The sequence below is a fragment of the Daucus carota genome, chromosome 7 (genome assembly GCF_001625215.2).
Source record: "Daucus carota subsp. sativus chromosome 7, DH1 v3.0, whole genome shotgun sequence".
Taxonomy (NCBI): Eukaryota; Viridiplantae; Streptophyta; class Magnoliopsida; order Apiales; family Apiaceae; genus Daucus; species Daucus carota.
In genome coordinates, this window is record NC_030387.2 from 34428498 (window position 1) to 34448848 (window position 20351).

Consider the following 20351-nt stretch of genomic DNA (forward strand, 5'->3'; position numbering starts at 1 on the left):
AAATTGTTAATTTTATTGTTGAAAACTAAGTATGAATTTAGAAAAAGTAGTTTTGAAAAATATATATAGACTACTTGTATGCCAAAATCACCAGCAAAAAATAACATAATTCTTAATATCAAAATGCACAAATGCTACAATCATTCAACGAGTCAGCAATAACTTGAATACTTAACAATACTAACTAATCAGAATATTAGCCCCCTTGTACACAAGTATTATATTAAGGTGCAATGCAGAAGTCAGTCTACATTAGTCCCAAAAGTCCCAATGGAACCTCTCTATCAAGTCAAAGCCAATTTCCGTTTCGAAACGACCATAATGGAAAGGAAACTCATCCTCTCTTTCCATGTGAGGATTGGAGGTTGCCCTCACAACCTTGCCATCATGATCAAATACCAGGATACCATAACCATAATGGAATATATCATGCAATATTTTTCTCACAGTCGAGTCCTTGTACGGGTAATCGGGATGCAGTCTCAACCATGGCACTTCTTGCCCCTTCTTTGATCCGATGTGTATCACCTCAAACTCATCACTCTGACCTCTTTTTTTTTGATACACTTCTTGGAGCTTGATCTTGAACCGGATGTACAACTCATTTTGTACAGCATCACAAAATACAATAACTCCCTTACTGACAATATCAGAACAAGGAACCTGGACAAGAAAATAATAGTTAGACATTAAAAAAACTTTACAGCATTCCTAAAACTAGTATTTAAGGACTTTATAACATATAAATAATGGAACTACACATGCATTGAAGATAAAAATATCACCTCTGAACCACACCCTCGAATGAAGACAGGTTCTGGATCCCATAACATACTAAGGTTCACCTTCTTTATTGCCTCAACCTGCAAATGAAGACCTCTTTTGCGTGTAAAAGGGTACCCTCGAGAACCAAACTTCATCAACACATCACTGGCACCAAAAGGTTCAAAGTACTGTCCATATGGTCCAATGACAACAAGTGAAGGATCCGGCTGTGGTCCCCCCAACTCAGACGGATATAGGTACACACGTTGCAATTTCTTACAGTTTGAGTCTCTAAATGGAAGGGCCAACCAAGGCATTGTCCCAAATTCTTGCATGAAAGATTTTTCATTTGTGCGCCCAAGTGTATTCCAGGAGTCATATATATAAACAAGTACAACCTCCAACTTCATTTTTTCTTCTTCGACCAAGACTTTGTACGCATCCTTAAGCCGTGCCGTCAAAGCTTTGGTACAACCCGATTCATAAAGATACAATATCACTGTCTTATCTTCAAGTTCACTAATATTCACCTAAAAAAAGAACCAAAACACATGAACACTATATATATGTCAACAAGGAATTAGTGCATTTCAGATTTGATCATAGTATGGAACACCGAAATTTGACATGCATATAATATTGTCATGCAAGTCTATAAAATTTATAATTACCTTGTGCCCTTTATTATTAATGAGATAGTCACGTTGAGGGGAGGCCAAAAGCGCCGTGAGAGATGGATAATATCGAGCTCTATCATCTTGGGAAATAAGGTGTTCTATTTTTTGTTTAGAAAAAGGATAACCTGCAGCTCCATATGCTTGGAAGAGTGAAATGGCATTGTGTTGCATTATCACACCAGTGTTGCTGATCACAATTGAGGCTGGAGCATCAAAACCTCGAGATTCGGAGGCAATGAATTTTTTTGCCAATTGCTTCCTAGCTACCGAATCTGAGAAAGGAACTGCAGTCCACGGCATTGAACAAAACATATCCCGGAATTCATCTTCCTTCCCATCACCAACAGCAATGAAAACAACCTCAAAAGGACGATCTACATCAGAGAGCAACTCATTGTATATATCTGTCAAGTGAGCGGTGCTCAGCCAAGTAGTATTGTAATCCGGTGTTAAATACTCAAAATGTAAGACAACCACCTTCGGTTCCAACTGCTCCCGCATGACCTGCACGAATGAATAATAGACATCCTTAAGCCTTCGAGCCCGTAATAAACCACTAATTCCCATTCAGTTTAATTCCAATCCTTCCCAATCAGTTTAATCCCAATCCACAAAATCTAAAGCAAATACAGGCCGATTATGTGATACTTTCAAGCCACACTATTTAATACTATGTATAACTAACACCCACCGGCACACACACCTACATACATACATAGTCTCTTGCACTCGTAAAAGCATGGTTTAGAACCTGTTTGCCTAAGCATGTGTTTTAAGCCAAAATATATCTGTTTGTGTAACTCACAGCTTAATACATAAAATTACGTTAAATCATAATCAATTCATTTCATAAGTCATAAGTTCAGTCAAAAAGGCTTCTAGTCATGTTCCGGCGATTAAATCGACTCCCAGAACCAAACACAAGACATCTCAACATCTAACACAAGACAGCATAAAACTAAAACAAAGATATGTATACCAATTCATCAGAATTGCTTTTGACGAGAAAATCTCTGTCTGAGTTAAAGAGAAGGTCTCTTGCATCATCTCGCCGAGGCATGATCATTAATTAATCCTACTCTTCCTTCTTCAATTTCCCCTCTCGACATACTAATTCTACGACTTCTGTTCTTTTCGTACATATATACTTTTTGATAGGAGCCTGTTGGGCCATAGTAAAGCCGGGCCATAAAATGAGATCTTAGAGCCACAACTTAGTAGGCCCACCAGGAGGAGAAAGGCTCATAAAGCCCAAGCAGAGCAGAGGAGATGACAACTCTCAATGATATTATTTTTTTATCATGTCTTTATAATTTTTTTCATTACTTAATACGCATTTAACTTTATATATATAATATAATAAATAATTTCATAAATTCTTTTCTTAAAAATATTTTAATATTAAATTTTAATTTAGAAAGAAAAAATAAAATAATTTATAAAAACTACAGTTAATAAGAATTTTAAAATAATTCCATATAGATAGAGGGAGTGATAATCTAGTATGGAGTGCGAGCAACCGCATTAGTTCCTGGTGAAGTAGAGAAAATTTATAGACAATGCATTACAAAAATCTAACTCCAAAATACAATTGGAACACCCTAGCAGCAAGTGAAAGACCTGCTTGAATGGCAAAAAGCTCTGCAACAAGAGCATCATAAGAGATACTTAAACAAGGAGCTTAGCCCTGGTAATAGTACCAAACTCATCACAAACAGCAACTCCATTCTGGTACCCTCTTTACTCCCACCAATAGCAGCATCAACATTAATTTTTATCATTCCTGGATCAGAGGGTTCTCATTTAGTCTAGTGGATATTCATGAAACATGATCATTCTTTTGATAATCAGAATCTTTTAGCTAAAGATGGAAATGGCTACTGAGAATAATGAACAGCCTAACAGTTTCAAGAGAAAGAAGTCTATAGTTTGGGATTACTATAGACTTCTTTCTCTTGAAAGTGTTAGGCTGTTCATTATTCTCAGTAGCCATTTCCATCTTTAGCTAAAAGATTCTGATTATCAAAAGAATGATCATGCTTCATGAATATCCACTAGATATGGCCTTGATCAGTTTTTGATTTGTTGATACATTAATATCCTCTTTAGAGATTGCTTTTCCATGCAAAATATTGTTTCTGGAAGTAATTCCAAATCTGCCAAGAGATAATAGTAAATAAATCAAAACTTGTTTGCTTAAAGAAAGCAAGATTAGTGAAACAGTAAACTTCAAACCTTTTGGTATCATTGTCGGAGAACCACCAATCCTGGAACAACCTCCTTAGCTTTGGAGCATACAGAAATGCAGCCGCCGCATGTACGAGGAATTTGAGACATTAGGAGATGGACAAAGGTTATAACTTATAAGGTATGTGAAGTACTAATGCATCAGGTTAAATATTTTTTAAGTGTAAGATAAGATGGTGTAGAACATAAAATTGACTGATGATGTTTCCGGGGATGCTGATCACAAAGTTTATTTGGTCATTATGCACTTTTTTAATGACTAGGGGCAAAGTGTTAGAAATTTAGGAACTCTGGAGAAGTAGATAATGCATCTTTATAGTTGGCTCGTGTAAAAATTACCTTCGATAATATTCTGTGAAAATCCAATTTAGGCTTCTGCTTCACATAGGAAGAATAGGAGGACAAATTCCTCTGAGCAAGGCGTGCTTGTCCGCAGCATATTGAAGCCAGATGGGATGAGTTGGTCCATTGTTTACTGTGTGATCTCTTCTATCTCTTTTATCCTGAAACTTATAAGCTGAATGAAGAAACTCTACGTGAGTGTCTTACTCATGTTAATAATCTATTCCTTCTTCGGGATGCTTCTGGAAAAAGGACAAAAAGGAGGACATTGCATGATGTGCAATGCAAATTCACCAGCACATGACTCGAGTGATCATGCTGTCGAAGCCCGCAGCATCACAGTCGATGTTGGTGGGTACAGGGTGAAGGCTGCAAATGCACCCATACTAACCTTCATTATAACCAGGTACGGTGACATTGCTGCCAACTGCATGTTCACTTCAGCCACCGTGAGAGCATCAATGCTCGAGGTCATATGCGATATTGTCAAGCGGCTTCTAAGCAGCAATGCAGCAGAGACCATATCGCAGCTCGAAGCTATGAAGACTGAGCTGCGAGATGCAGAGGCAGCTAGAATTGAGGTCTCCTGGCTGCAACCCTTCCTGACAAAGTTCCGTGAAGCTCAGGGGAAAAGTCCCTCGGTGCTTGACCAAATGGATTCTAGCCTGTGGCTGGTTTCCAAAGCCGCAGAAAGGGATTTGGCAGCAGCTCAAAAGTGGGCCACGGAGTCCGAAAGCTGCTTGAGAGCATTAGTTGTGGTAGGGAAGAAGTTCCGAGATGACATGACCCTCCATGAAGCCAAAGCAAGTGAGTGGCGTAATCCCCCCAATGAGCAGGCCAATCTGCGAGTCCTTGGGATGTTGGATTGAGAATATAAAGCATACATGTGTAGTTTCAGGGTATAACTATGTTGTAAAATGTAATTTGTCCACTTGACAATCATTTTGCAACATAGTTAAACTCCGAAACCACACATGTTTGCTATAAAATCTAACTCCAATATCCCAGGGCTCACAGCTTGGCCTGCCAATTTAGGGGATTACGCTAGTCACTGTCCTTGGCTTCATGCAGGGCTATGTCTTCACGAAATTTTTTTCCCTACCACAGCCAATGCTCGCAAGCAGCTCTCCGATTCCCTAGCCCATTTTTGAGCAGCTGCCAAATTTCTTTCAACAGCTTTTGAAACCAGCTTAAGGCTTGAATGCATTTGGTTAAGCATCAAGGGGCTTTTCCCGTGAGCTTCACGGAACTTTGTCAAGCAGTGTTGTAGCCAGGAGACTCCAGTTCTAGCTGCCTCTGCATCTCACAGTTCAGTTTCCATTGCTTCGAGATGTGATATGGTCTCAGCTTCATTCCTGCTCTGAAGCCTCTTGACGATGTCACATATCACCTCGAGCATTGATGCTCTCGCGACAGCTGAATTGAGCATGCAGTTTGCAGCAATATCACCATACCTGGCTATAATGGAGGTTACTATGGGTGCATTATCAGCCTTCACCCTGCACCCACCAACATGGACTGGGATGCTGCTTGCTTCGACCACATGATCACTCAATTCATGTGCTGGTGAAATCTTTCTTTGGACGTCATGCAATGTCCTCCTTTTTGTCCTTTTTCCAGAAGCAGCCTGAAGAAGGAATAGATTATTAACAGTAAGACAATTACATTGAGTTTCTTCATTCAACTTAAGTTTCAGGATGAAAGAGGTAGAAGAGATTACACTGTAAATAATGGACTAACTCACCCCATCTGGCCTCAATTTGCTTCGGACAAGCACGCCTTGCTCAGAGGAATTTGTCCTCCTATTCTTCTTCCTATGTGATGCAGAAGCCTGTATTGGATTTTGAAAGATTTTTAACATCAGATTAGCTTTTACAGGGGTGTACCTGAAAGAATTCATAATATATTAGCTTTTCCAGTCTCAAACACTTTGCTTCTGTTTCTTAAGAAATGCATTATAACCATATAAATCTTGTTGATACTCACATTTTCAATAAGAATTTCTGGACGAGAAGAATTGGCTTCAGCGCTCGGGAACCTGCGTTAGAAAATCAAAAAGAAGAAAGTAGTCAAATTTAATTCGAATACCTAAAGAAACAAAAAAAAATACTAAAAATTATATACCTATAAAAATGTTAATTTAATGATTTACAATCAGTCAATTTATTGTTTATATTTTTATTATACTTTAATTATTTAATACACAATAATTGAGAAAAATGAAATATTGGTGAAATGAATGTAAATTACGTATCACGCATATAAAATTAAGTAAAATGTTAATATACATAACTAATAATTCATAATTTTTCAATATATATACTATACATTTAAAACACACACACAATATATAATATTTTGTATCGGGTTTATTTCGGGTTTCGAGTTCAGATCGGGTTTAAATCGGGTTTTGGGTCGGGTCTCGGTTCGTAATACCCGAGATCCAGATCCAGATCTAGATTCAAACTTTTTCGGGTTTAAAAATAAGATACAGATTTGGATCTAAATCCAAAAAAATCGAGTTTGGTTAGATCCAATCGGGCCAGAACGGGTCGGGTATCCATCAGGTCGGGTAAAATTATCATCCCTGCTTTAAATTCTATCAAATGAGATAATTTCAGATCTATTCAAATGTTGATTCAATTAAAAGTGATTAAGTAACATATAGATCTGGATTAAAAAAAGTAATAGATCTAATCATATAAGATTGATTATCTTGAAACAAGCACAGAAGAATAAACAAAAATTTCAATTTACCCAAAACGAGTAACAAATTTATCAATAACTATTTGAACGAGCAAATCATAATGGTAGAATACATCAAACCTGTTGATAGGGAATCGGCATCATCTTCTGATCATCTTCGACATCTTTGGTATCATTAAATTGAACCATCTCAAATTTAAAATGAAGCGTATATGAAATAGAGTGATGGTGAATGAAGTAAAAAAAAAGGGCAGCTGCGGCGGATGAGGAGAAGAAAGGTTTTCATGTAACCTAGTTTATTCCCGTATATATATAGGTCCAGCTCTACTTGAAATCAAAGTTGAAAAAAAATCATAAACGAGGGCCCAACCCAACAAAATTGACAGTCAAGTAACAAGATGTCGGCCCAATAAACTAGAAACCCGATTAATTTATAAACTACAAATAGACTATACACAAAAAAAAAAAAATTACATCATTAACCACTGAACAAAGATGTACGGCCTAATCACAATATTTTCATTAATTTTTGAGTGATTTTTCAAGTTCTTAAACTCTAACTATATATTTTACGGGATTTTCTAAATGTCTTGAAGATGTATGGACGTGTGTACCTTGTTAAGACTCAAATCTCATGTTTCCAAAGATTTTGTCGAAAGAATGAAAGTCTATGAAAGTTGCACCAAGACAATCTTTACAGCAAAATATGTTGTAAAGAGTATTGTCGAGACATGATATTAACATGTACAACTAATACTTCATCGAAAAGTTTTAAAGTTAAATCGAGAAATTGATTATGTTAAGAAGTTTCAAGTATCTTTACAGCAAAATATGAGTCACTAACAATTAGTGATACATATTAACAATCACACCATCCAAAAAAAATGTTGTGTATAATCATTATATCGAAAATTAACATATGTACTAATGATTAATCACACAATGTAAAAAAAATTAATTTTATAAAATTTAGTTGTCATGTAGCAAGTTAAAGATATTGTTATGTACATAATGCACTATTGATAAACATGAAAGTTGATGTTTAAAGACGTACATGAAATTTAAAATTGCATGAAGTGATGGTTCTCGACATAAACATTTGGAGGAAATTGGATATACATTTCTAAATTTTTATCGAGCAAAATATATGAAGCACCGGCAAATAGTGCAATTCTGTGATGATATATTGGTAACTCCATAACATATGTTTGAAGAAAAAAAATCAAAGAATAAATGCATAATGCTGAAATCACGTATATGATGAAAAAAAGTTCATGCCAACAGTTATCGAATCAAGAAATGAAATATTTCTTTTATGCAATTGTGTCTGATCCATTTATAATAATTTTATAAAAATTTGAATGTATTGATTTGTGATGTCTATATAGTATGTGCATTCTTATTCTTAATGTTAAAATTTTCAAGTCAATATTTCATTATTATTTTAATTATTCAAATAAATTTCATTTAGTCTAAAAAACATGATACTCTAAAAATATAATAACAATAAATTAAAACATATAGTTATATGTATATGTATATATAAGTTATTAAATGTATATGAAAATGATATGCATTGTCACGGCGAATAAATCATATTTTATGAAGATTTAAACTTAAATACTTTAAAATCTTAAAATTTTATAAAATGATGACTGTTTACTTACAAATTTAATAGATTAAAAATATAACCCGTATATGAATTCGAATTAAATATGAATCATGGATCATATTCGGATAGGATCATATTATGAAAAATGATATGAGACTTTAATTTGAGCGGCTATATAATGCTCATATCTAGAATCATATTTTATCCAAATTTAACTTTTCTATTATATTTTGATCATTTTTAAATGAATATAAGATATGTATCATATATAACCGGATATAAATTGAGATACTAGATAATCCGAATGCCGAGATATCAGGCCCGTTTGGATGAGTTTAAAATAATTGTTTTTTGCTTAAAGTAAAAAAGTAAAGTAGATTTCAAAAGCAAGTTAGGACTTATAAGTAATTAAAGTGTTTGAAAAATAAGTAGAAGCCATCAAACAAAAACTAGTATTCATAACTTTTTATAAGTAATTCTCGATTTTTTACACACAAACAGAACAAATAATTACTTTTGGGAAATGTTATATCGAGCAATCTTTTAATATCCAGAGCATATTCAATTCTCAGCCCCCTTGCATCTACACAAATCATACACTTTCAATACAAATTCTTACGAATTGCTCTGGATATTAAAAGATTGCTCTGGATATAACATTTCCCTTACTTTTAACTTATAACTCCAGAAGCCTTGTTAGCCGGTTCCAAACACCCCCATCATATTGTCCGGGTCAATAAACATTTCCCAGTTTCTGGGTGCAAGTTGAGTCAAAGTTGAAAGGCAGCAAGTTTCTAATATAATAATAACTTACAGTAACTTCATTGAAAGATTTTTTGAACTCGTGATCATAGATAATTAGATACCAGTTACCCATATTAGAATGGAATGGGCCTAGAGATTTCTTGGTGCAACACTAATTAAAATTATTAAAATATTAAAATCAACAATTTATAGTATCTCTAAGAGAAATATGTATACCGGTTAGGTATTTGATTAAATTGATTATGTATTTTTTTTGTTAAGGAACATATGTATTTTCCAATAAAATTATCTATAATTGTGCTAATGTAAAATTATTTTAAGTGCTCACTTGGTTCGACAAATATATCAAACCAAATATAGTTGACTATATTTTTTTATTAAGGAGATGAAGGGTTGGAGTTATATAATTTTTAGATAATTTTTGAAATGTCATCTAGATGTCACAAAGAATTTTAGCTAAGAATTTTTGGGTTTGGACATGCAGCGTTGAACATTAGCTTAAACATTACTTAGGGGTCATTTGTTAAATCTGGATCATTTTTTCTGAACGATTGAAATCTGAATGAACGCATAATCTGGATGGTAAATAAAAATTGTTGTTTGTTAATTTATTTAATCTGAATGACAAATTCATAAATTTGATTTATTTTTTCCAGATAAATTTGATTTATTAATTATTATGAATAACATATATTATTCAATATAAATATTTTGTGTGGTTAGAGAACTTTGTTGGTTCAACAATCATAAATTTTTTTACGTATAATTTATTATACTAATATAATATAATACACACTTATGTTTTTTATAAATATCTACTTCATAAATAAAACAAAATAAATACTGTTATCGATAAAATTTCTAAACCATGATATTTACGATTATATTTTCTTGTGCTTGATATTATAAATTTAAAAAATAATTTATGCAGAAATTATTAATAATAACATAATATTCAAATTTTAATTTTTAATATTTTTAAAAAGAACAATCATTTGTATATTCTTATCTTAATTTGATTAATTATATACACACATTAATTAATCTGGATAAGAAAACTTATATATAATTTTATAAGAAGTACATTTGAAAATAATGTTTTTTTTCCTAATTTGAAAATAAATATTAATTGAATAAAGAATAAAATTACAAACATGCATGAAGGTGTTAACGCATATAATTAAATAAATGTACATAGAAAATAACACAAGGTCTGGATTTGAACCGTCCGGACAGAATTTTGAGGAGCTGTGGTTAAGAAGATTTTGGTGTCGTCCAGTGGATTAATCTGCAGATCAAATAATCTGAACGAGCAAATCAGGAAGGGTTCAGTTCATGGGTGTGATTCACTTGTAAACAAATGGGTCCTTAGATATATATAAAATCTATCTATCTACTTCTATATATTAAAGGGGAACCAGGGGTGAAAAGAGCAAATAAAATGCCCATGAAATTACACATAAGCCCTCAATTTATACAGAATTTCAATAATACCCTCAGCTGTTATACCATGTTTTTGTGTCCACGACTGTCGACTCCACATAGATGGCAGATAGTATTCGGGTCGTGCAGAGCATTCTACAGTCGTTTAGGATACTGAAGCGGGTTGCCTTTCCTAGATCGGGTTTTAGGGAAAAGGGGTTTAGCGTTGTTTCAATCTTATTTCAATTGTGTTTACGCGCCACACTCTCCTTTTTCAATGGATGGTTCATCAAAAAGGCGTGATGGCCGAAAGTGTAACTGACCAAAGAGGCGATTTAGACGATTTACAAGAAGATAGTCCTACCACCACTAATCTCAACGATGCCGACGATGAACATCAAAGAAGGTTTGGTTTGCTCTCTTATTCTCTGTCTTTATATATGTTTATATGCCCGTGTTTGTGTCTATATATTGCTGATTCTGTGGATTTGTTGCTGAAGTTGAATGCTTTGACGTGAAATATAGAGATACCAGTTGATAATATATGGTATATGTGATTAATTGAGATGAAATTGAGAGCAGATTGGCGTTGGAAGAGATTAAATTTATAAGAAGTTTCAGAAGTTCGACCAACACTTTTTTTATTGCTTTTGGCTAGGTGTAGAACAGTAATATATTTGTTAAGTAATGATATGCTAAACATTGTTCCCTCTTATGCAGCTTATTACCGTGGAGCCATGGGTATTTTGCCTATTGCGACAAAAGATTGAACTATAAAGTTGCTTAAACTCTGGACATGATGATAGCTTGCTTGTACGTGCCTGTGGTATTTTCCTGTGTAATTAGGGAAGTGTAGCAATTCAGGTTAGCATGCAGGATATGCACAGAAAATGGCAAGCGTGTGGGAGATGGTTGCTCAAGATCAATAACCACGTTGGAAGTTACATGAATGATCGGCCTTTTGCTTCTGTGAAGGTAACTAATCAAACTTTATCTTGATGGAACCATTCGTAATTAATGTTCCAAGTTTTGGCATATATACTATCAAGATTTTGCAATAAAGAAAACTTAAAAGATATCCTCTCATATAATAGGAGTGGTTTAAAAATATTGATAAAATATATCAGGACTAAGATAAATGTTTTGTGATTGAATTTGCATGTACCTTGTAATGTTAAGAATTTTAGCTTGATGTGCATAAAAATTAAGATTCCATTTTTCCTATCCTCCGGATCTTTTTGATAAAATGTTCTAATATTTGATATATGTAGTATTTATTTTCATAATACTGATGAGGAGTGAAAGGTGTAAAGAATTTTCCTGAGCAATTATTCTTTTTCTAAAGCAGTGAATATTTGTTTAAATATCAGTTTAGATAGATATTATTTTCTCTAAAGTACTGGAAAACTTATTCGATATTCAGACTTCCAATCTCTACAGATTACATTGGAAAAGAATGCGAGGAATGTTACCAATGATCATCTACGGTCTTTGGACTCTATAGCCTGGAAACTACAAAGAATGTCTCACAATTGATAACAATCACATTTACTCATGTTGGAGTACTATTTGTGTGTTACACTTAACAATGTAAGACTATTTTCGGCCAATAAAAATTTATTCATTAAACTTCTAAAGGCAAGAGGTATAAAAATACCCTGCCTGAGTCAACTTATTACAGAAATCAGGGTGGCAGAAAATGAGTTAATCTATTCTCGTTTTGGAGAATAAAATATCAGAGTTTCCAAGTTAAAGCTGTTATTGATTATAGAGTAATTTGTTGACGGACAAGATGCAGTAAACATAAAGGATGTAAATGAGGATTATGTAAACGAGCTTATTAATCGCAATATGATTCAGATAGAGCTACAGACTGCGTGACCGAAATATTCTTAACTGGAGAGCCTTCTAAGCTTGGAAGAGCCATTGCCCTTTAGCTATGTAGATGAAGAATAAGAGTTCTTGCAAGTAAAACCATAAAATTTAAAATATCATAGTTCCATTTTAAATTTTATTGTTAGGTTAACATCCAACATTTATGCTGTATTCTCATAGTAGACCAGCATATATAAATAATACACAATGGTTTAAATTGAATTTGTATCCGCAGATGCTAACCTCATCAGCTGATAGATTTCAAAAGATACAAAAAGGTGTCTAATATATTATAAGAAGTTTCAGAAGTTCGACCAACACTTTCTTTATTGCTTTTGGCTAGGTTTAGAACAGTAATATTTTTTTCAAGTAATAATATGCTAAACATTGTTCCCACTTATGCAGCTTATTACCGTGGAGCCATGGGTATTTTGCTGGTGTATATATGATGTAACTGATGAATCTTGCGTCAACAGTAATTCCTTTTCCCCCTTTCATATATATATATATATATATATATATATATATATATATATATATGTATGTATGTATGTATGTATATGTATATGTATATGTATGTATGTATGTATGTATCTTCGTTTCAGTTATGTATATTAAATAAGTTATCTAGGTCAAGTACATTGTTTCTGCTGATTGATGTTCTATTTTCTTCAGAAAATTGTATTCAATATTTCAATAGCCTTACTAGCTGCAGATAATGTTTCTTGCTGGATTCATAGTTTTTCTTCCTTGCTTGCAAGTTTGCTGATGCTCTGCCCTAATTTTGTTAAGACGTTTAATATTCTTATAATTTTTTAATTTTGTTGTTCTTTATTGTCTCGCCTGTTCACATTTGTAGATATCAGGAACTGGATTCGTTACATTGAACAACATGCTTCTGATAATGTACACAAGATTCTGGTGGGAAACAAGGCTGACATGGATGAAAGCAAAAGGGTCTGCTATATTCCCTTTAATGTCGCGTACTTTGCATGCATGCATGGTGTATAGACTCTTTTATTGCTGGCTTTAGATGTCTCCAACATTCATCTGAGAAAATCCCTTTTTTTTCCTATATCTCTTTTTTTTAGCAGAGGCTGTTCCCACCTCAAAGGGGCAGGCACTTGCTGATGAATATGAATGTAAAGACGAATATGAATGTAGAAGAATAATAAGAATGCATTTTAAATGATAAGATGGTAGACTTCCATTTGAGTTTTCTGCTGTATTTAGGGTCAATGGAATAAAATTGAGATTATTCTTTCCCCTGCTTTTCTAATAAAAATGCCAACAAACATAATCTAAAATTGGTATACAAAAATTCTCAGTATGGTACTTGCAAATAGATAAGTTTTTTTTTTCAACTTTTAAGTTCCATGTATGAAATTTGCTGGTGGAGCATAGGTACAGGCAGTACCACACCCAGATGCATTTGGTAATATCTTGGTTTGAGCAATCAACTGGAGTTGGCTTTGTCAAGCTATACACCAGACACAGCCTTGCCTCTTCAGACCATTTCCAAGAAAATTCTGGCGTCTCAAGCAAGAGCTTAGGTAAAGAAGATAGTCAAGGAGGGAAGATGGAGGGTTCAAGGCTTAAATTTATTGATAATCATCTCAAGCAACAAAAGTTCCTCGGCAGTTGGGAATGATCCAACACAATGCTTGGAGACGTCAGAGAGGGTTTCCAGAATATTCTGTTTCAATTCTTCATGCTTGGCTATTTGACCACTTCCTCCACCCGTAAGAAAAGTTTAACAGATTTAGCGTTGTGCACTCTTTTCACTTTCTTCATACAACTTACCCTTTGTATATAAGCATACCTAAGTTCGTGAATATTTGTGACTTCTGTGCAGTTATCCCAAAGATTCGGACAAACATATATGCTCGCAAAGCAAACAAGTCTTAGTAGGAGTCAGGTACCTTGTCACTGGTTTACTTGTCAAATGCTTTTTTATGATTTATCATTTATGTAATTTTCATGGTGAACGTGATAATAGTAGTATAATTCCAGGTGTCTAATTAGTTCATAAACGCCCGAGTGCGCTTCTGAAAGCCAATGGTAGAAGAAATGTACATTGGGGGTGAGCTGTTTTGCTGTTATACTAATCAAGAGGCCCCTCCAGTTGTGTAATCATATGTAATTGCTGTCTACAGGTCCCAGCTCTTATCTTTCTAGAGCCGGCGACGACAACTCAAAAAATGTAAGACTCTGAACTTGTAAATTTATACTTTTCACGAGCCATTTGGGCCAGTTTCTATATGAGCCTTTATCTGAAAGCCCGTGCGAGGCACGGGGCTCTAGTTTTTGCTGTATTTTAAATAATATTCATATGTCATTATATTGTTCTTGTACGGACCTTGAGTTTGTATTATGTTTTAAATAATATCCGTGTGTCATCATATTGTTTCGAGCGTAACTATTACGTTTTACTTTTTGACAAAATATATAAACATGAAAAATGTAATATATGCAAGCTAATAGCATTAATAGTAATAATAAGTACTATTCCCTCCATTCCATTTTATATGACCCTTAATTTTTTTGAGACATCTCTAAAATAATGAACTTACTATACTTACTAATTTTAAACACTACTTATCACTATTACACACACTACTTCTCTATTTTATACTCTTTTATATTAAATAAACACTATTACATTCACTACTTACCATCACTATCTCAAATCTATTATTAAATTTTGATATATTCCACCACTTTACCCACTTTCCAACTAAATTTCCTCTTTTTTACTACTTTTTTCTTAATCTCCGTGAAAGTCAAATAAGGTCACCTAAAATAGGACGAAGGGAGTATATTTTTAAAAAAAATTATAGATCAAAAACTACATTTGAACTGATATTTCTATATTCAAATTCGTTAGGATATAGAGACCATCATCATATTATCAATGTTCAAAATTATATTCGAAATTAATACTGAAATTTTAAATTTTAAATATATTATACCTCATTAAAAGAATCTGTAATTTATTGTTGAAATTATTAAATTATTTCAACTAATATACCATGACTTTGATAAAAACCTGTTTTTGATATGTGAATTACGATATCCTAAATCATGATTAAATGAAGATGTGTGGTCCGCGTTGCCCTACATTTATTTCTTCTTTTTTGAGCGTACGTTTGCATAATTATTAAAGTGATACATGATGGAGCAGATCATCAACACATTCTTTTTAGCATATGTTGCACACATTTTGTATAAATAAAAATTGAAACATGTGTTGTACATAAAAAGACACGTACCTTATTTTATTATAAAAGTATCAATTGAACTACTAACCATATAATTGCACCCCAAAAATTTCTGACACCTTTGATGTGTCTTATTCTTTTATTTTTCATATCAATTATATAGTACTTCAATGTATTATATTTTTATTGTTAATTTAAAAATATTTGATGAATATTACTTTGATACAGTATGTTATAACATTATCTCGTTATAAAATTTTAATTTTCTATAATTAGTTTTTTGAGCTTGTCTATTAAGACTTTTAATGATTTTTCATGTAATCGTTATAAAACAGATCTCAAACAAATGATTTTATAGAATTTCAAATAGCAAAAAGAGAGTAGATATGAGTTAGGCATCATGAAGTTCATAAAACCATAAAATATTTAGTTCAATTAGTCGTGTAGTTACTTTTTTAGCTTTGTGCAAACTCACATTTTTAATATTTTGATACTCGTATTTATTAGGAGTGATCAATGTGGCATATCATGTTCAATTGTTAAAGATCAAGTTATATATTCGATATTTTGAATCATGAAAAAACTATTCTTGTTCTAGTCCCGTTTAACCAGATATTAGTTTCACCGTATCGCATCAGATTATCCGGTTCAGAATTAATTATATTTTATTAGTTTAATTTGTAAATGATTAATTTAACTGTAGTTTGAATCATTTTATTTAACTGGTATGTTATATATTGGATGATGGCATATTAAAAATTATAATTTTAAGACTTTAATATATATAACTTATTTCTCTGTGTTATTTTATTTAACAAAGTAAAATTTATAACTCAAATCTTTTTAGTAGTTCTCGTAAACGCGTTTTATTATTATGTGGTTGACTTTTGATTAACAATATAAAATTTCCTTAAATTCACCTTCATATCACAAGTTATAGTATTTCAAATACATATATCATCAAAATTATATCATTTAGATATATTTTCCGACACCAAATTTGATGTATTGTCACTATCCTTATATCTATAATTTTTTTAAAAAAAGATTTAGTTACACATCAAATTCTGAATTCATAAGTTTAAAATAAAAAAATATTCTACATAGGAATATTCTTTCAGTCACCTTATTTCGTGTTCTCCAAAATATTGTAATCTCTTTGTAAATTGCCTTTTATAATAAAAGAAATTAATATGACATAGCCCATGTTGAAAGCCCATCAATTTTTCCTTTCAAAGATGCTCGCTTAAACCTCAGTTTTTGTACTTATTTCTCACATTCATGACTTAAAATTTCTATAATATTGTATCGGTGCTCGTTTAAACTATTAAGTTAGATTTGAATTCGAATACGAATTATATCTATTTTTTGAAATCCGAATCATGGCACGAACCCGATTATTCATATTTTTTTTAATTTTAAATTTATTTATGTAAATAATTAATTTATAGATATTAATCTATCATGTAAACAATATATGAGACTTAACTGAAATAATAACTCATCTCAAATAAATAAGATATTGAGACGAATATAAATACAAAAGTTTTAAAGTATGTGATTAATGCTTTTGAGTAATAAACTAATTGTTTGTGTAGCTCAAGTGGTTTGAGTGATGTATTTGTATTGGAGAGATCCCGAGTTCGAGCCTCATGAATAACATCTTTTTTTTATATATGTGAGAAGATGTTGGGCTACTATATATATAAGTAGATTGCTGTCTACAGGTCCCAGCTCTTATCTTTCTAGAGCCGGCGACGACAACTCAAAAAATGTAAGACTCTGAACTTGTAAATTTATACTTTTCACGAGCCATTTGGGCCAGTTTCTATATGAGCCTTTATCTGAAAGAAAATACTTAAGTAAGGCGATTAAACATCTTTTACTTCTTGTAATTAGCCTTGAGATGTGGCTAGGGGCATAATGTAAGCAACGAAAAGTTGGCTATAAGACGATTGGAAATTATTGACATTGTTCCATCTGCAACTTACACATGGGATTATATTGGTGGGAGCAACATTATTGACACAACTCTGTTCAGGTTAGAAAAGACTGGTCTTGGTTTGCTCGCTCTTAGCTAGAATGGGGCAGGTTTCTTTCTCGTGTTCAAAGCTTTTTTATTGCCACAGAAAAATGGAAGGCATGCATGCACGATGCACCTGCATATAAGCTTTTACAGGTAAAGGGTTCGATCCTCGATAATAACATATTAACCTATTTTTAGCATAAATTACTTAAGAATGGCATTTCTGAAATTTGTGACAACTGACACTTAGGAAGTGATGGAGTCCCGCAGATGCACAAATAAAGGCCAAAGCACAGACTTTCTTCCCCATGATGTAATTCTGCATCCGGGAAGAATGTGAAGGGTGTGTTTTTTGTAACACCCATCAAGATTTAGTAAGACTTCTTTCTTCCAGTGTTGTTTTAGTCGTCAAATCTGGGATAATTTTAAACAGAAACGTTCGCTATTTGCTGATCATAATTCATGGAATCATATTGCTGAACATGCTTCGAGCGACTGGAAATTAAATTGTTAGCGCGTGTGATTAGTAAGTTGGCTTTGGATAGCATGGGCTATTTTATCTAGCAATAGTGGAATTTGAAATTGTTTTAGACTCAATATAGAGCTCCTACCCATATTATTTTCTCTTAATGAAGAAACTAATCGTTTAAAAATCATGGGGCTGAATATGAGTATTGAAAATAATATGAGAGGATTTCTATTTCTAAGAATGGAATATATCCTGAGACTTGACTTCAATCCAAAGGTGTTCACATGTGATTCTAGAAATTGGATTTTTTTGGTTGTTTTTTGCTGGGTTAAATATTAGATAGGAGAGGGGATTTTTTCTCAGGGGTTAAGGTTTTGGTTGGCCGGAGAAGATTAATATTAACATAGTATATTAATATTATCGAACGTTTCTGTTTAAAATTATTCCAGATTAATATTATCGAACGTTTCCGTTTAATATAGGATCTTTTTGTTCAGCAGATGGACAAGTCTGGTATTGCAGGAGAAGTAGGTGTGATGGCTGGTTTTTATTGCAGTTTTTCTTGGAGATCTAGCAAACCAGGAGAAGTAGGTGTATTGGCTGGTTTTTATTGCAGTTTTTTTTGGAGATGTGGTTGGCTTGCTGTGTTTGGAAATAAACAAATCAATCATTCTTGGTTGAAATTGTATTCTTGGTTGAAATTAATCATTCTTGCTTGTAATTTAAATTATATTAGCTATAATACAGAGAATATATAGCACAGAGCCCGTGCCAAGGCACGGGCTTTTACGCTAGTTATATATATAATAGATCAACATGCCACACTTTATTCGGCATGTAATTATTCTTTTAACCCTCTCTTTCATTAATACACATAATTAATAACTTGTAATTAATACATCTTCCATTAATATATATAATTAATAACTTTCAATTAATACGCATAATTATATCTAAAACTTTAATGAATTCATAATTAGGCATGTAATTAATGTGTTTGCATGCTTTATTAATACATAAAATTGATATTTGTAATTAATATGTGTGATTATATCTAACAGTATTAATTTACTCATAACTAGATTTGAAAATAATATGTTAATTATTAATGGTTAGGTAATTAATTACATCGTCAAAGCAGGTATAACCCTGACTAAATTTATGGTAAAAAAAATAATCTAATTTTGCATAATTTTTAACAAAAATATGTTAATTAAGTTCTTGGATGAATGCCGATCTAAATTATCCAATTTTCAACAATATCTGACCAAAATATGAATATTTAGTATAAAAAAGTCTTAAATACCGATAAAATACTTCACTGTCGGAGGAGTATCAAGATGATACGTCACCATCAGTTGCATATCAAGATAGAACTCCACCAGTAGATGTATGTCATTGTGATAATTTGCTCACATTGTGAGTTATTTATAATTGACATTAGTGGTTAATGTAGCACTCAAGTAATAAAAGATATGTTTGCATCGGACTATAACAACATGGACAAACTCTATACCATCCGCATTGTTGGACGGTGAGACGAATAGTAATATCCATTCACGCGTATGAGAATATGTATGTGTCTCAACAATATTTAACCAAAATACGAATATTCAGTTAAATGGGTCCTAAATACCTCTAAAATATTTTACTGTAAAAAGATTACTACGAGGATATGTCACAATCAATTGAGTATCATGTGATATTTCATTAGGAGTGGAGCAACATATATTTATAAAAGTTTAATTAAATTCTTGGGTGAATGCCCGGCCAAAATAATTCATTCTGAACAGCAGTTTAATCAAAATATAAATATTCAGTAAGAAGAGACCGTAAATACCTTGCATGCTCGTGCCTCAACAACATTCAATCAAAATTCAAAATACGAATATTCTGTATAAAGGTTTTCAAATATCCATAACATATTTTATTATAAGAGATTTTTATGGTGATACATCACAGCCAGTTTAGTGTCAGAGTGATACTCCACGAGTAGAGGAGTATTAGTGTGATATTCCACTAGAAGTGAAACAACATATATATATGTATATATATTTATAAATTTAGTTAAATTCTTGAATATCTAGGTGATACTTCACGAGTGGAGAAGTATCAGTGTAATATTCCACTAGAAATGGAGCAAAATATATATTCCACTCGGAGTCATGAATATGAAAATTAAAATATGATGGGTCCTATATAGTAAATACCCAGCATGCTCGCG

At 32.6% G+C, this 20351-nt stretch overlaps 2 protein-coding genes across 33 annotated transcripts in view; one reads left to right on the forward strand and one right to left on the reverse strand.

Moving 5' to 3' along the window:
- Window positions 1–87: 87 nt before the first annotated feature.
- The window catches only part of LOC108194947 (probable nucleoredoxin 1), a 39684-nt gene continuing 19420 nt past the window's right edge, over window positions 88–20351 (reverse strand). For 7 of the 15 annotated variants that reach the window (XM_064081287.1, XM_064081289.1, XM_064081285.1 and 4 more), the window contains 2 exons: window positions 786–1295; window positions 88–663 (listed from right to left, as the gene is read on the reverse strand). In XM_064081287.1, coding sequence (XP_063937357.1) covers window positions 253–663; window positions 786–1295 — 921 coding nt within the window. In that variant the 3' untranslated portion in view covers window positions 88–252. Of the gene's footprint in view, window positions 664–785; window positions 1296–1436; window positions 1947–2421; window positions 2680–3062; window positions 3314–3677; window positions 4570–20351 lie in introns of those variants that run through there. The other 8 variants (XM_064081282.1, XM_064081281.1, XM_064081279.1 and 5 more) reach the window with 8 other exon arrangements.
- On the forward strand, window positions 10624–18980 carry LOC108196716 (GTP-binding protein yptV2-like). 18 transcript variants are annotated; one of them, XM_064081849.1, is made up of 12 exons: window positions 10627–10942; window positions 11257–11511; window positions 12817–12886; window positions 13271–13367; window positions 13804–14153; window positions 14267–14329; window positions 14425–14494; window positions 14568–14614; window positions 17360–17406; window positions 17674–17811; window positions 17909–18032; window positions 18625–18980. In XM_064081849.1, exons 2-5 carry the CDS (start codon window positions 11407–11409, stop codon window positions 14060–14062), a joined length of 531 nt encoding a protein of 176 aa, XP_063937919.1. In that variant the 5' UTR covers window positions 10627–10942; window positions 11257–11406; the 3' UTR covers window positions 14063–14153; window positions 14267–14329; window positions 14425–14494; window positions 14568–14614; window positions 17360–17406; window positions 17674–17811; window positions 17909–18032; window positions 18625–18980. The 18 variants fall into 18 exon arrangements, 17 of the variants coding, with proteins under 17 accessions (XP_063937925.1, XP_063937926.1, XP_063937919.1 ...); XM_064081848.1 differs by having other exon boundaries at window positions 14425–14614; window positions 17319–17406; XM_064081847.1 differs by having other exon boundaries at window positions 14425–14614.